The sequence below is a fragment of the Mytilus trossulus genome, chromosome 14 (assembly GCF_036588685.1).
Source record: "Mytilus trossulus isolate FHL-02 chromosome 14, PNRI_Mtr1.1.1.hap1, whole genome shotgun sequence".
In the NCBI taxonomy this organism is placed as follows: domain Eukaryota; kingdom Metazoa; phylum Mollusca; class Bivalvia; order Mytilida; family Mytilidae; genus Mytilus; species Mytilus trossulus.
The window spans coordinates 57,328,740-57,343,997 of NC_086386.1; the positions used below are offsets into that span (position 1 = coordinate 57,328,740).

Consider the following 15,258-nt stretch of genomic DNA (forward strand, 5'->3'; position numbering starts at 1 on the left):
GAATTGAATTAAAAAAAAATAAAAAAAATTTCATTTCCATAGCTAATTATTCAATTATGAATTAGCTAACGGTAAAAAACGAAGTCTTTATGACACTTTCATTTCAAGCAGATTGAATAAGGAAACAAAACATTAGCGAACATTAACGGCTGTTGTGAATCTGATTGAGAACATAGCATGCGACATTGCCCTAGAGATAACTAAAATTCAAATACATTTTATGTTTTAGAAAATGAAATACTTTACTAGATTTTACAGTGCACTTTTTTGCCTTCCTCCAGAAAGTGCAAAAATAAACTATAATTAGTTGGGAAAAAGGTTTGAGAACTTCCCCACAGGTAATAGTTGAGTGAACTGTATAGATTGACATGGACAATAGAAGGACAATAGACATCCGACAGATAATAATTGGTGATTTAAACTGTGTACCTGAGAGGACCATTATATCAAGTGAAACTCAACTGTTTGTTTATTTTATCATCTTCTGAAGGCAGCAACCATTTGATTTTCTGGCTGGTGGGCTATGGGTTTTTTTTCTGTGCAAACTTTTTTTTTCGCCTTCGGCGAAGAACAATCTATTTTTTTACCGACAAACCGAAAACAATTTTTTTCTTTCAATTTTAACATTGCATATAGTGGCAGCCGAGGGTCAAACAAACAATTTTTTTTTCTCAGGGTCTAAAACAAATGATTTTTTTCACCAAAACCGGGAAACAAACTTTTTTCCAAAAAAAACATAGCCCCCCCCCCCCCCCCCCGAAAATCAAATGATTGCTGCCTTAGATAATTGTATGTGTTTTGTTTCATATAGGAAAAAAGCCAAATAAATATTACAACGTACTGTCTTCACCAAAATATAGTATCTACACTATTTTGCAACCTCTGAACTCTGAACAATTGGGGCCAGTTAGGACTCAACATTCAAGCTTGATACATCTCCGAATTTGGATTGTGATTATAGCATAGGTTTCTGAAACAGAACGAATGTGTGGTCTAATGACCTTAAAATGTTGTTTTACCTATTATGGTCCAATATCCCAAATCTAAATATATGGATTGATTCGGTATATCAAAGAATCCATCCCAAGAATTCAATTTTTGATAAAAATCAAACAAAGTTTTAATTATGAACCCTTTTGACCTCAATGTTGACCAATTTGATAACAGGGCCTAAAATCAAAAATCTAAATACATGGTTAGATTTGGCACACCAAAGAACCCCATACATTCAAATGTTTTGAAATCAAATAAAGTTAAATGTTTTACCCCAACTTGGACCAACTTGAAAACTGGGCCAATAATCAAAAATATAAATACATAAGTAAATTAGGCATATCAAAGAACCCCAAGATTTCATTTTTTGTTAAAATCAAGATAACTTTAATTTTGGACTCTTTGGACATTAATGTAGACCAATTTGAAAACGGGACCCAAAATTGAAAACCCAAATTCACTGTTAGATTCGGCATATCAAAGAACCCCTACAATTAGATTTTTTATAAAATCAAACAAAGTTTAATTTTGGACCCTTTTGAACCAAATTTGGACCAACTTGAAAATTGAACCCATAATCAAAAATCTAAATACATATTAAGATTCAGTATATCAATGAACCCTAAGAATTCAATTTTTGTTAATGTCAAACTAAGTTTAATTTTGGACCCTTTTGACCCCAATTTAAAAACGGGGACCAAATTTCAAAAACGTAATACACGGTTAGATTTAGCATTTAAAAGAACCCCAAGATTTCAAGAATAAAATTCCATTGAAATAAGCAATTTATATAAAGTATAAAACAATTATTTTTTTGTCCCCTTATATCACCAATTCCTAAACAGTTTAGGCCATACCCCCAAAATCAATCCCAGCCTTCTTTTGTTGGTATGGAACCTTGATGTACAATTTCAGAAAGATCCATACACTTACACACAAGTAATTGTCTGGAAACATAACTCCCAAAATCAAATCCAATCTTCCTTTTGTGGTTTTATACACTTTGTTTAAATTTCGTAGAGATCTATTCACTTTAAATAAAGTTATTGTCCAGAAACTAAGTATCTTCTGACGACGCTGACGACGTGATACCAATGTACGAACGCAAAATTTGTTTTGCGGTCGTATAACAAGATACTCTCAAGAGCCTGAATCGCTCACCTTGATTTTCGGCATTTATCTTTTTTTAAGAGTTTTTAAAGTATCAAATTTCATCGTAGTTTTTGTTTTTGTTTAATGTATATTAATAAATGTTTGAAAATGCATTTTTTTGTCACACTTTCTTTAAAACCAAAAACTGCAAAATTTCCTTAAAATAACAAATTAAGTGGCAGCAACCCAATAATGGGTTCTTAGATTCATCTGAAAACTTGAGGGCTGATAGAACTTGACCTTGTCAGAGTTGCTCTAAATGCTTTGGATTTTGGTATATAAGCCAAAAACTGCATTTTACCCATATATGTTCTATTTTTAGCAATGGCGGCCATGTTTTTTGACGAAACAGAAAATAAAACACAAACTTTATAGATACCATAAGGATCATTCAGCTCAAGTTTGGTTGGAATAGGTTCAGTAGTTTCAGAGGAAAAGATTTGTTAAAGTTAGAAAACACGATAAACAAATTGTGTATAATTGTCCTTAAAGGGCAATAACTCTTTAAGGGGTCAAATGATAATATTGGTCATATACAATTATTGGTAGATCTTACTTTGCTGGACAAAATTGCTGTTTACAGTTCACCTTTATCATTAAAACTATTCAAGATAATAACCAAAAACTGCAAATTGTCCTTACAATTACTAAATTAGTGGCAGCCACCCAACAATGAGTTATTATATTCATCTGAAAATTTCAGGGCTGATAGATCTTTTATTTATTAACAATTTAATCCCATGTCAGATTTGCTCTAACTGATTGTGTTTTTTGAGATTTCAGCCAAAAACTGCTTTTTACCTCTTCATTCTATTTTTAGCCATGGCAGCCATGTTTTTTGACGGAACGGTGAGCTAAAACCACAGAGTGGGCGTGGCCGGGTACTTGTCTATCCCAACAACAAAAAGACATTAAGTACAGATTAGAGAGATTCTCAGTTACAGATTGCTAGTTCGTATCCACTAACAACTATATAAGCAGGGCACAGCTTTATACGACCACAGAGATTGAACTCTGAACAGACCCTTGACACAATATTTAAGCTTGATACAGCTCTGAATTTGAATTGTGATTAAATAGTTGACACAACATAGGTTTTTGACACAGAATGAATGTGGTCTAAGAACTTTAGACTTAAAATCTTAAAAAATTTAAATTGGACATTTACCTATTATGGTCTATATCTTAAATCTAAATACATGGTTGGAATCAGCAAATCATAGAACCCCAAGAATTCAATTTTTGATGAAATCAAATAATGTTCAATTTTAGACCCTTTAGACCTCAATTTGGACCAATTTGATAACCGGGCCCAAATATCAAAAATCTTAATACATGGTTAGATTAGCATATTGAAGAGCCCCATATATTCAATGTTTGTTGAAATCAAACAAAGTTTAATTTTTTACCCTTTGGACCTTAATGTAGACCATTTTAAAAACTGGACAATACTGTGCAATTGAATATTTCTTGCTATTGCGCAAATATAAAAAATCTTAATGCATGGTTAGATTAGCATATTGAAGAGCCCCATATATTCAATGTTTGTTGAAATCAAACAAAGTTTAATTTTTTACCCTTTGGACCTTAATGCAGACCATTTTGAAAACTGGACAATACTGTGCAATTGAATATTTCTTGCTATTGCGCAAAACTGTGCAATTGAAAATTTCTTGCTATTGCGCAATATTGTGCAATTAGATATTTCTTGCTATTGCGCAAAACTGTGCAATTGAAGATTTCTTGCTATTGCACAAACTGTGCAATTGAAGATGTCTTGCTATTGCGCAATACTGTGCAATTGAAAATTTCTTGCTATTGCACAATACTGTGCAATTGAGGATTTATTGCTATTGCGGAATACTGTGCAATTGAAAATTTCTTGCTATTGCGCAATACTGTGCAATTGAAAATTTCTTGCTATTGCACAATACTTAATATAATAATTTTGGACAGCGATTTGGACCAACTTGAAAACTGGGCCCATAATCAAAAATGTAAGTACGTGTTTAGATTTAGCAAATCAAAGAACCCCAAGAATCCATTGTTTGTTAAAATCAAGCTAAGTTTAATTTTGGACTCTTTGGACCTTAATGTGGACCAAGCTGAAAACAGGACCAAAATTAAATATCTGAATACACGGTTAGATTTGGCATATCAAAGAACCCCTATAATTCATTTCTTGATGAAATCAAACAAAGTTTAATTTTGGCCCCCTTTGGCCCCTAATTCGTTGGGACCAAAACACCAAAAATGAATCCCAACCTTCCTTTTATGGTCATATACCTTGTGTTTAAATTTCATAGATTTCTTTTTACTTTTACTAAAGTTTCGAAAACCAAATGTCTTCGGACGAAGACGACGACGACGCCAACAAGTTACCAATATACGACCAAAAAAAAATCTATTTTTGCGGTCGTATAAAAAATCATCCATCTAAGACTAAATTTTAAATCAGAACACATCCAACATCCAATGGATTTGGTGTAAAAACGTTATAAACAGTACATATCGAGACACAAAAAAATCGAAATATCAGCACACCGGAATTAGGTATCTGACAGACCAGTGAAGTGTTCACAACTCATTGTTATTATCCTGCTGAACAAATACGAAGTCTTTTCGTAAAGTAGTTTCTCATGCAGATAAAAAAAAATGTTGGACCACCGGTGTTGCATGCACTCCCAGATTGGATGTATAATATACAGACAAATAAGTCGATAAATATATTTATACCGTAATAAAAAAAAACACCCTGAAGACCGACTGAGGCAACCTTATCTATTGATACAGAATGATGCAATGGTATGCTCTAATATCGACTGCTGTACTTCCTATGAAATATTAAACTACATCGTATTTGAATTTATGTAGAGGCAATTACGATTTTTTTCTCAAAACAGCTCTAAATATTCACTATAAAGGTTTAATTAACATGTTCAGAGTAGTGCGAGTTAATTTTGATATATAGTTTTGTGTCCATGTAATGTCTATAGAGACCTTTAGTTTTACCGTTTGAATGGTTATTATTTTCATGTCTGTGCCTTTTAAAGCAGGATATACGGTGTGGATTTTTTCGTGGCCTTTAATAGTTTATCTGAATTCGTCATTTGAACTATGGTTAAAAGTCGTCTCATTGACAATCGTATCAAATGTCCTTTTTTCTTAAATATGCAAATTTCGAACCAAATTTCCTCAAAAAGTAGGTCATGAAGGTATATTTTTCTTTGCACATTTCAAAAAGTTAACATTTAAATAAACAATCTACCAAAAATTAACAATTAAAAATCAAAGAGGAATCTCTACTGTATCGTATGCCTTTAACAGAGTAATTTCACACTACTGACTTTCGACTCCGTAATTTATATTTTTTCAACAGGTTACCTGATCTGTGGAAGGGCATCCTGGTACTCGGTCAGATAAGAGCAACTTAGAACAGGTAAAATCAAGCTACCAATCTGTATAATTAAGGGGGATACCTCATCTGCATTTCGAAGACCATGCCAACTTAACCCGAAGAACCGTATTGCCAAACCACTTCTGATGTGTGAAAATCAAAAACCTCAAAAGTATCTGAGCTAGGAAATTCTATGTGTGAAAACCAAAAACCTCAACAGTATCTGACCAGGAAATTCTTAAAAGTATCTGAACCAGGAAATTCTGTGTGAAAACCAAAAAGCTAAAAAGAATCTGAACTAGGAAATTCTGTGTATGAACAACAAAAACCTCAAAAGTATCTGAACTAGGAATTTCTGTGTGAAAACCAAAAACCCCAAAAAGTATCTGAACCAGGAAATTCTATGTGTGAAAACCAAAAAACCTCAAAAGTATCTGAACCAGTAAATTCTATGTGTGAAAAGAAGAAACCTCAAAAGTATCTGAATCAGAAAATTCTATGTTTGAAAACCGCAAAAGTATCTGAACAAGGAAATTCAATCTCAAAAGTTTATGCTCAACAAATAGTTTAAATTTATGAACAAGTAATAATAATAACTTTGTTGTTTCAACAAATAATTTAATATCATTTTGGTGTAAAGTTTCAATAGATAAACAAATTTAACAAGTGTTTGTTTGTATCCAAACATTTTGTAATGACTATTTTGTTTTCAAAGTTCATTGTTCTTTAGGAAATGTTTAAGCTTCCTCTTCTCCTTCTTCCTCTTCGAACTCTCCTTCCTCTTCGGCTGTTGCATCCTGGTATTGTTGGTATTCTGAGACCAAATCGTTCATGTTGGATTCGGCTTCTGTGAATTCCATCTCGTCCATACCCTCGCCAGTGTACCAATGCAAGAAAGCTTTACGCCTGAACATAGCGGTGAATTGTTCTGAGATTCTCTTGAAGAGTTCCTGGATGGCAGTGCTGTTTCCAATAAATGTGGCAGACATCTTAAGACCACGTGGTGGAATGTCACAGACGGCTGTCTTGACGTTGTTGGGGATCCATTCAACGAAGTAGCTGCTGTTTTTGTTTTGTACGTTCAACATTTGTTCGTCGACCTCCTTCATGGACATACGTCCTCTGAACATACAAGCAACTGTGAGGTATCTGCCGTGACGGGGATCACAAGCTGCCATCATGTTCTTGGCATCGAACATCTGTTGGGTAAGTTCTGGTACAGTTAAAGCTCTGTACTGTTGGCTTCCACGGGATGTCAGGGGTGCGAATCCTGGCATAAAGAAGTGAAGACGTGGGAATGGTACCATGTTGACGGCCAATTTTCGGAGATCAGCATTCAACTGACCTGGAAATCGGAGACATGTTGTGACTCCGGACATTGTTGCAGAGACAAGATGGTTAAGATCACCGTATGTTGGTGTTGTAAGTTTGAGGGTTCTGAAGCAGATATCGTAAAGAGCCTCGTTGTCGATACAGTATGTTTCATCTGTGTTTTCTACGAGCTGATGGACGGAGAGTGTGGCATTGTATGGTTCAACGACTGTGTCTGATACCTGGAAAAGAATGGAGTAAACAATATAAATCATAGGAAGTCATTATGGTACCGTTTTTTTTTGTCCTTCATTATTTATTTGACCAAAGAACCCAATGAAGAAATTTATCATATGAAATCGCTACAACTTTCATAAATACATATTTTTTCTTAATTTTAATTTACATGTACTTAATTGTAACATAGATATAAGAAGATGTGTTATGAGTGCCATTGAGACAACTTTCAATCCAATTACAATTTGTAAAAGTAAAACCCCTTATAGGACAAAGTACAGTCTTCAACATCGAGCCTCGACTCACACCGAACAGTCAGCTTTAAAGGTCCTAAGATGACAAAACCATTCAGTAAAATCAGATCAAATTTGCATTTTTGTTAACGAAAACTTACTTTTGGTGATGGTACAACTGAGAATGTGTTCATGATTCTGTCTGGGTATTCTTCACGGATTTTGGAGATAAGGAGTGTTCCCATTCCTGATCCGGTTCCACCTCCAAGTGAGTGTGTAAGTTGGAATCCCTGAAGACAATCACAGCTTTCAGCCTCTTTCCTGACAACATCGAGAACAGAGTCTACAAGTTCAGCACCTTCTGTGTAATGTCCCTTAGCCCAGTTGTTTCCTGCACCACTCTGTCCGAAAACAAAGTTGTCTGGTCTGAAGATTTGACCGAATGGTCCAGATCGGACAGAGTCCATGGTTCCGGGCTCCAAATCGACCAAAACAGCACGTGGCACATATTTTCCACCTGTAAAAAAAGGACAGAAATTAATTCAGGTCAACTGTTCTAGGTTTTATAATGATATTACATACATGTCCATGACTATATATATATCTACATATAAAACCCTTTTTTCTATTTTTCCCTCCTTCACTTAAACTTAAAGTTTCATTTTAGTATCATGCACCTTTTTTCAAAGTTTTGAACAATTAAAAAAATGGGGAAACAATCAAAGTATGAAAAGTTTTAAATGCAGTCAGAACTTCTCACGAATATTAAACGCTCTGTTATTAGGTCTATCAGTGAGTGTGTATTGAGCCATAAAAAGAATATGTGTGTTTGCCCTAACCCTACCTTCCCAGTTAAAAGCTGCCTACTCAAAATATTCTCTTGTCCCCATGTGAAAAAGTTTTTTTTTAATCAGATAGCCATGAAGGCTTACAAACAACTGGCACTTCAATTTCTCTTTGCAGAAAAAAAAAGAAAATTCCTACCTACCCACTTTCTCTACCCGAAGTTTGGGTAAGGTTTGGGCAAACTAAAATATTTTTAAGTGTGGCCTTGCTAACGAAGCTTTTTTTTTTAAATTAATTTCCTTTTTTTTCACGAGTTTTTCCTATATTTTTTTGTATTTGTTTTCATACCTGTAGCTTCATTGTAGTAGACGTTGATTCTTTCTAATTGTAAGTCAGAATCTCCATGGTATGTTCCGGTGGGGTCAATACCGTGCTCGTCTGAGATGACTTCCCAAAACTGTAATTAAAGAGTAAACAATACAAGAAATAGTATCATACATATTTAAGGGAAAAGGTTACATGGTAAATGACACCAATACCAAAGATCGGAGTCTTCGTTCCTACAATCTCAATCCCAAAATTGTTTCCCTTTCGTGTTTATTTTTGATGACATGTCCATATTAAGGTGCATACTACAGGGAGATAACTCTTTATAAAATCAGGTAAACGTTTTAATCACGTTCTATTGTTAAGGAAATATTAAGATTCTCAATGAGAAAAATAGTGTTTGCCAAACTGCTATATCCAATGATTTTTTCCGATAAAAACTGACAACGTGCGTGATCCGTTGGAGTTTTTGGGAATTTAAAAAAAAATTAGTAGAAGGGTCATAGTAAATTTTTTTTCTAAATTTTATGTTTTATTTTATTTTTTTTATATGGTATTCAATATCACGATTCAAGTATCTTTTAAATCTCTCGCTAACGATCAATAATGTGTCTCGCCGACAGATGATCTTGTTAATAAATGAATGAATGAATTTTATTTCTTATTAACTATAAATTACACAGTTTACAGAGAATATGTGTGTATAAACAATTACATTTAATATTGAAGCACATATGCGGGATTAAACAAAAATCGGATTTTATCCAACGCAATCATCATGATCTTTGGTTATTTTCTTAAAATACACCCTTGGATAGACTATATGACAACACCAATGACGTAATCTTCATCTACATACAATTTTTATACATATATATTTCGGTTCTCACAATCAATGAAGAAATACAAATGTAATCCTTTAAACTAATAGGTAAAATATAATGTATATATCTCAATGTCATGAAAATCACGTGATATTATACACTACTGAACTCTACTGATATAATGTATGAATATTTGATCATATTTTGACCTCTTGTACACGTCTATGTCTGAGGAAATAAAATATTTATCTGGTCTTGTCTATATTGTAAGAAATTATCCATAAAAATAAAAAAAAATATGAATTTTGCTAGTTTTACTCCTTAAACCGATTATCAAATAATGATCTAGATATTAATAGACTAAAACATTGTGTTATTCACATACAATACACAATTCTGTTAAAAATCGATCATGTAGTCAGGGCGCCATTTTGAAAATAATACCGCCATTTCATATGTACGGCTAAAACTCAGATAATGGATTTTCAATATTTTGATAGAAATCTTGCTTATATCAGGCTATTTCTCTGTCAAATAAGACTTACCTTGGCACCAATTTGGTTTCCGCATTGTCCGGCTTGTAAATGTACGATTTCCCTCATTTTCTTTTATAAATTCACGTCTACTACTCACGGTGGTTGAGATTTTAAATGTTGATAATGAAAACCAAGAGTGGTTAACCTATTTGTATGATACGTGGGGTTCAGGGTGTTAGCAACGGGCAGACGAACGTTTTCTATTGGTTGATTTTATTTAAATATGTTTACCGTTGCCGAAGGTAATATCGAACAAACAAACAAACAAGTTAATACCCATAAACTTTCAACTGTTATCAACGGCTTAAAAACTTACGTTCTAATTGTCAAATTATGAAAAGAAAATTTCTGCTCGGGGTTTTAATACATTGTATAATTTCAATTGATATATATGAATAGGTAAAACATAATAAGGATTAAATATCCAATTTGTTAATTTTCTTATCAACAGCTAATTATTCAATTGTTTGTTAGCTAACGGTAAAAAACGAAGTCTTTGTAACACTTTAATTTAAAGCAGATTGAACAATGATACAAGAAAATAAGTAATATATTTTCTTCATATCCCATAGCCCTAAACTTGTAAAACACTTGATTTTTTTGCAAAATGTAAATTTAAAGATACCTATGATTTAATTATAGATGATATGCAGAGCTCTGGATGATATGGATAAATATTTTTATATTAAATATTTGATTTTATGAGCCTGTAATTCGGTTGTTGTCGTTTGTTTATGCGTTGCATGTTTGATTTCATGTTTGATTTCGTTCATTTTTTTAAATGTTGTTTAACATTGTCATTAAAATGATTTCGGGGCCTTTTATAGCTGACTATGCGGTATGGGCTTTGCTTATTGTTGAAGGCCGTACGGTGGCCTATATTTAATTTCTGTATCATTTTGGTCTCTTATGGAGAGTTGTCTCATTGGCAATCATACCACATCTAATTTTTATTTATGTTCAGTATATGCTGCCATTCATTCAAAGGTCATGGTCACTGAAAAGGAGACTTTTGATAACTGCACAAGTAATAGCTGTCCTAAAAAGCTTATTATGTTGATTTTTTTAAATTTGTTACAGTAGTTTCATCCATTGATAAAATTGTGAATGAAATGATCCTCTGCATATAAATTGTTCGCAGGTAAAACAAAATGTTGAACTTTGAAGAGGTTTAAGGTTTACATTAATTTCTTTCTTTTTGTGCATGGCGATTGTAAACCCCTGAAAAGAGCTTGTTTTCTGAATAACTTGCGTTTTTGCCTGTATGTACAAATTTCGGTAATCCTTTTTTACGAATATGTCAGCAGACATGGCATTTATTTACTCTGTTTGATTATTTGTGTTTCAGAAAAGTGTGATCAATATCTTTCATTCATTAATTTGTCCCGATAAACCAAATCACATACGTTTTAGATGCCAATGTCTTTTTATTATTATAAATAATGTATACATTTTATTTTATTATAGCGTCGCATACCTGAAACTACTATAAAATACTACTTATAGTACTCTCAGCACATACAGATGGTACATTAAACAATGTCATAATAAAAAATATACTACATTCCCCATTTCCTTTCTCAATTGTATGAAACACAAAATCCCGAGGTCCTGAATTTAAATAATTAAATCCCGATTTCGAAATTAGACAAAAAGAATTCTCGGATCAATCCCGAAATCCCGAGTTAAAAAACACCTGATCCGGGAGTCCCGATAAAGGTCCTACCCCCCCTCTTTAATATTTTGTACATATAACTTTTCATAACATTTCTTTTTTGAACAATTTCAACAAGATTTATCATTTGAATAAATACAGATTCAATTTATAAATTGGAATAATGAATTATATATATTATATAGATACACAATCATAATTATTTATTTCATTTAGATGTCACATGACTTTAAAAGTAGTAAAGTTTAAAGGTTACTAAAACTTAAAAAAATAGTATCTAAAACAAAAAATAACTTTCGTCTCATTAATGTACGGTGGCAGAATGCGGCCATGAAAGAAAAAAAAATTATGTCGTTCCCTCAAGGTACTATGTCGTTCCCTCAAGATGCTATGTCGTTCCCACAAGATAGCTATCTCGTTCCCTCAAGATGCTATGTCGTTCCCTCCAGATACAATGTCGTTCCCTCAAGATGCTATGTCGTTCCCACAAGATAGCTATCTCGTTCCCTCAAGATGCTATGTCGTTCCCACAAGATAGTTATCTCGTTCCCTCAAGATAATATGTCGTTCCCACAAGATGATTATCTCGTTCCCTCAAGATAGTTATCTCGTTCCCTCAAGATAATATGTCGTTCACTCAAGATACAATGTCGTTCAATCAAGATACTATGTCGTTCCCACAAGATAGTTATCTCGTTCCCTCAAGATAGTTATCTCGTTCCCTCAAGATAGTTATCTCGTTCCCTCAAGATAGTTATATCGTTCCCTCAAGATAGTTATCTCGTTCCCTCAAGATAATATGTCGTTCCCTCAAGATGTTATGTTGTTCCCTCAAGATGATATGTCGTTCCCTCAAGATACTATGTTGTTCCCTCAAGATGTTATGTCGTTCCCTCAAGATACTTTGTGGATCCCTCAACATAGTTTTAAAATTGCATTGATATTGCTATGTTGAGGGAACGAGATAACTATCTTGAGGGAACAACATAGCATCTTGAGGGAACGACATATCATCTTGAGGGGGAAACATAGTATCTTGAGGGGGAAACATAGTATCTTGAGGGAACGACATAATATCTTGAGGGAACGACATAATATCTTGAGGGAACGACATAATATCTTGAGGAAACGACATATCATCTTGAGGGAACGAGATAGCTATCTTGTGGGAACGACATAGTATCTTGAGGGAACAACATACCATCTTGAGGGAACGACATAGTATTTTGAGGGAACGACCTATCATCTTTGTATTGAAATTGCTTTGTTGAGGGAACGAGATAACTATCTTGTGGGAACGACATAGTATCTTGAGGGAACAAGATAGCTATCTTGTGGGAACGACATAGCATCTTGAGGGAACGACATAGTACCTTGAGGGAACGACATAATTTTTTTTTCTTTCATGGCCGCATTCTGCCACCGTATTAATGATTATATACTTTTGCTAAAAAAAAAAGCTTGATTTTCATCACATTCACCATTTCAACTAATTTCTGACCATCGTCTAAAATTGCAAAGTTTTCAATATAATTTGAACATCCAGAAAATAGAAACCATCTCAAGTCATCACAAAGGGAAAAAAAAGTGTCTTTTAGTTTCAACACAATTGTATATGTACAAATCACTCAAAGTCTATTATGAACTGGAATTGACGGTCTAGCATTTATTTAACCGGAAGTTAGACACACAACAATGTGTCCCCAGTACACGGATGCCCCGCTCACACTATCAATTTATATGTTCAGTGGTCCGTGACATTGGGGTAAAAACTCTATTTTGGCATAAAAATGAGAAAGATCATATAATAGGGAACATGTGTACTAAATGTCAAGTTAATTGGACTTAACTTCATCAAAAACTACCTTGACCAAAAACTTTAAACTGAAGCGGGACAGAGGGACGAACAGACGCACAGTTAAGAAGACATAATGAACCTCTACTATCGAAGGTGGGACATAAAAAAAATTATCGTTCTTACACGTCTATAGAGAGGAACGTAAAGTAGTAAAATTTAAGCTACTAATTGGTACAATTGGGGGGGGGGGGGGGGGGGGGGGTAAATCAACTGATTTATATTTTCTTTACGACAAAATCATAGGAAAACAGTAAACACACTCCTCAAAAAGCACCGATTACAAGCTTGAATATACTTATTTTGGTTGCCCTTACTTGACCGAGTACCAGGATGCCCGATCACAGAAAAGGTAACCTGTCAAAAAAATGTACAATCACGAGTCAAAAGTCGGTATAATATAAAAATAGTTTGACTGAAAAACGTGGAAGTAATTCGAAATACAAATTATACTTCTTGATTAGTCAGAACGAAACACAACAAGCGAAACATCTTAACGGCTGCTGTGAGTGGGAACAAGAAATGGATAGATCACTCAGTATAGATCACTTGGTAGATGGTTTTTACTGCAACCAGGGGACAACATATATTGAATGTTTAAGTATAACACCTGTTTCTTTGCCTCATACGCATACAGCTGATATTTAAAGACACTAAACAGTTATTGTCTATAAAAATTACGGAAAAGAACTGATATTTGATGATGCAACAACGTTAAGGATGTAACCAACATGCAGAAAATTGGTGAATGATGATAGAGCCTATTTTACCCTCATGATTAATATTATAAATGGTTAGCTAGAATGTAATCTTAATTTTCATATGATTGTTTCATTGTTTTATAATAATAGTATTTGGGCACCATAAAAGTTGTTAGCCATATCATCTCTCGAGTATCATTTGGTAAATATAGGAATCCTTTCGATGATCTTGTGGCAGCGTGTTTGGCTTGTGTATCTGAGGTCAGTGATTAAGCCGATTTTTCAAAAAGTCATTGCCTTTGCTTTCTCGTTTGAATCGTTTCAAATCTGTCATTTCGGGGCATAACATACCTTTCTATACAGTATGGAGGGCATAACATACCTTTCTATACAGTATGGAGGGCATAACATACCTTTCTATACAGTATGGAGTTTGCTCATCGTTTGTGTTCTTCATTTTCGTATTCATTAATTTCTTAGGTCATTTTTCCTGCCGCGTATCCTTTATATTTTTGACCCTTTATTCTCTAATTTTTGTAACATGGTCATCACTTAAAGTATTGTATTCCGAGAAGTCATGGGTTCTATTTATGATGAGGCTATACTAATTGGCTTGTGTTTTCTCAAGGTAGGGAGATGGACCATAACCTCGGGGGTAGGGCCTTCCAATAGTCATCAAACTGATCGGAACTAATAGCATCGGCAGATCCAGGGGGGGGGGGGGGTCCCTGGGGTTGGAATCCCCTTTTTTAGACGATCAATGCATTTGAATGGGGACATGTGGTTGGAACACCCCCTTTTTATCCTGGGTTGGGGACCCCTTTTTAAAATGGCTGGATCCGCCCCTGAATAGTACACAAAATATAGTTGGTTTATCACAAGTAGTTATTATCAAACTGACTTAACATTCAAAATTGCTAGTTGAATCAAAGTTTCCAGGTACGGAAATGGACCGTGAACTATAGGGACAGGGCTTCGGCATTGTGGTCAAACTAATATGTGTTGATGGTATTAATGCAACTTTATCCAAAATATCATTTATCTATCACAAGTAGTTCAAATAAAACTGACTTGAGCATAAAAATGAACAATTATTGACGCATACTCCGCTTTGCCATCACCGGAAAGCAATACCTATGTCTCGCTTTTCTCAACTTTCGTTAAAGGCGAGACAAATCTAAAATTTTGTATGTAGCCTATGAACCATGAAAATGAAGTCAAGGACATTGTC

At 34.1% G+C, this 15,258-nt stretch overlaps 1 protein-coding gene across 1 annotated transcript; it reads right to left on the minus strand.

Moving 5' to 3' along the window:
* Window positions 1–6,139: 6,139 nt before the first annotated feature.
* LOC134696440 (tubulin beta-4B chain-like) lies at window positions 6,140–10,069 on the minus strand. Its single transcript, XM_063558253.1, has 4 exons — window positions 9,806–10,069; window positions 8,458–8,566; window positions 7,485–7,840; window positions 6,140–7,095 (listed from the first exon to the last, which is right to left on the minus strand). Exons 1-4 carry the CDS (start codon window positions 9,860–9,862, stop codon window positions 6,280–6,282), a joined length of 1,338 nt encoding a protein of 445 aa, XP_063414323.1. The 5' UTR covers window positions 9,863–10,069; the 3' UTR covers window positions 6,140–6,279.
* Window positions 10,070–15,258: the final 5,189 nt, after the last annotated feature.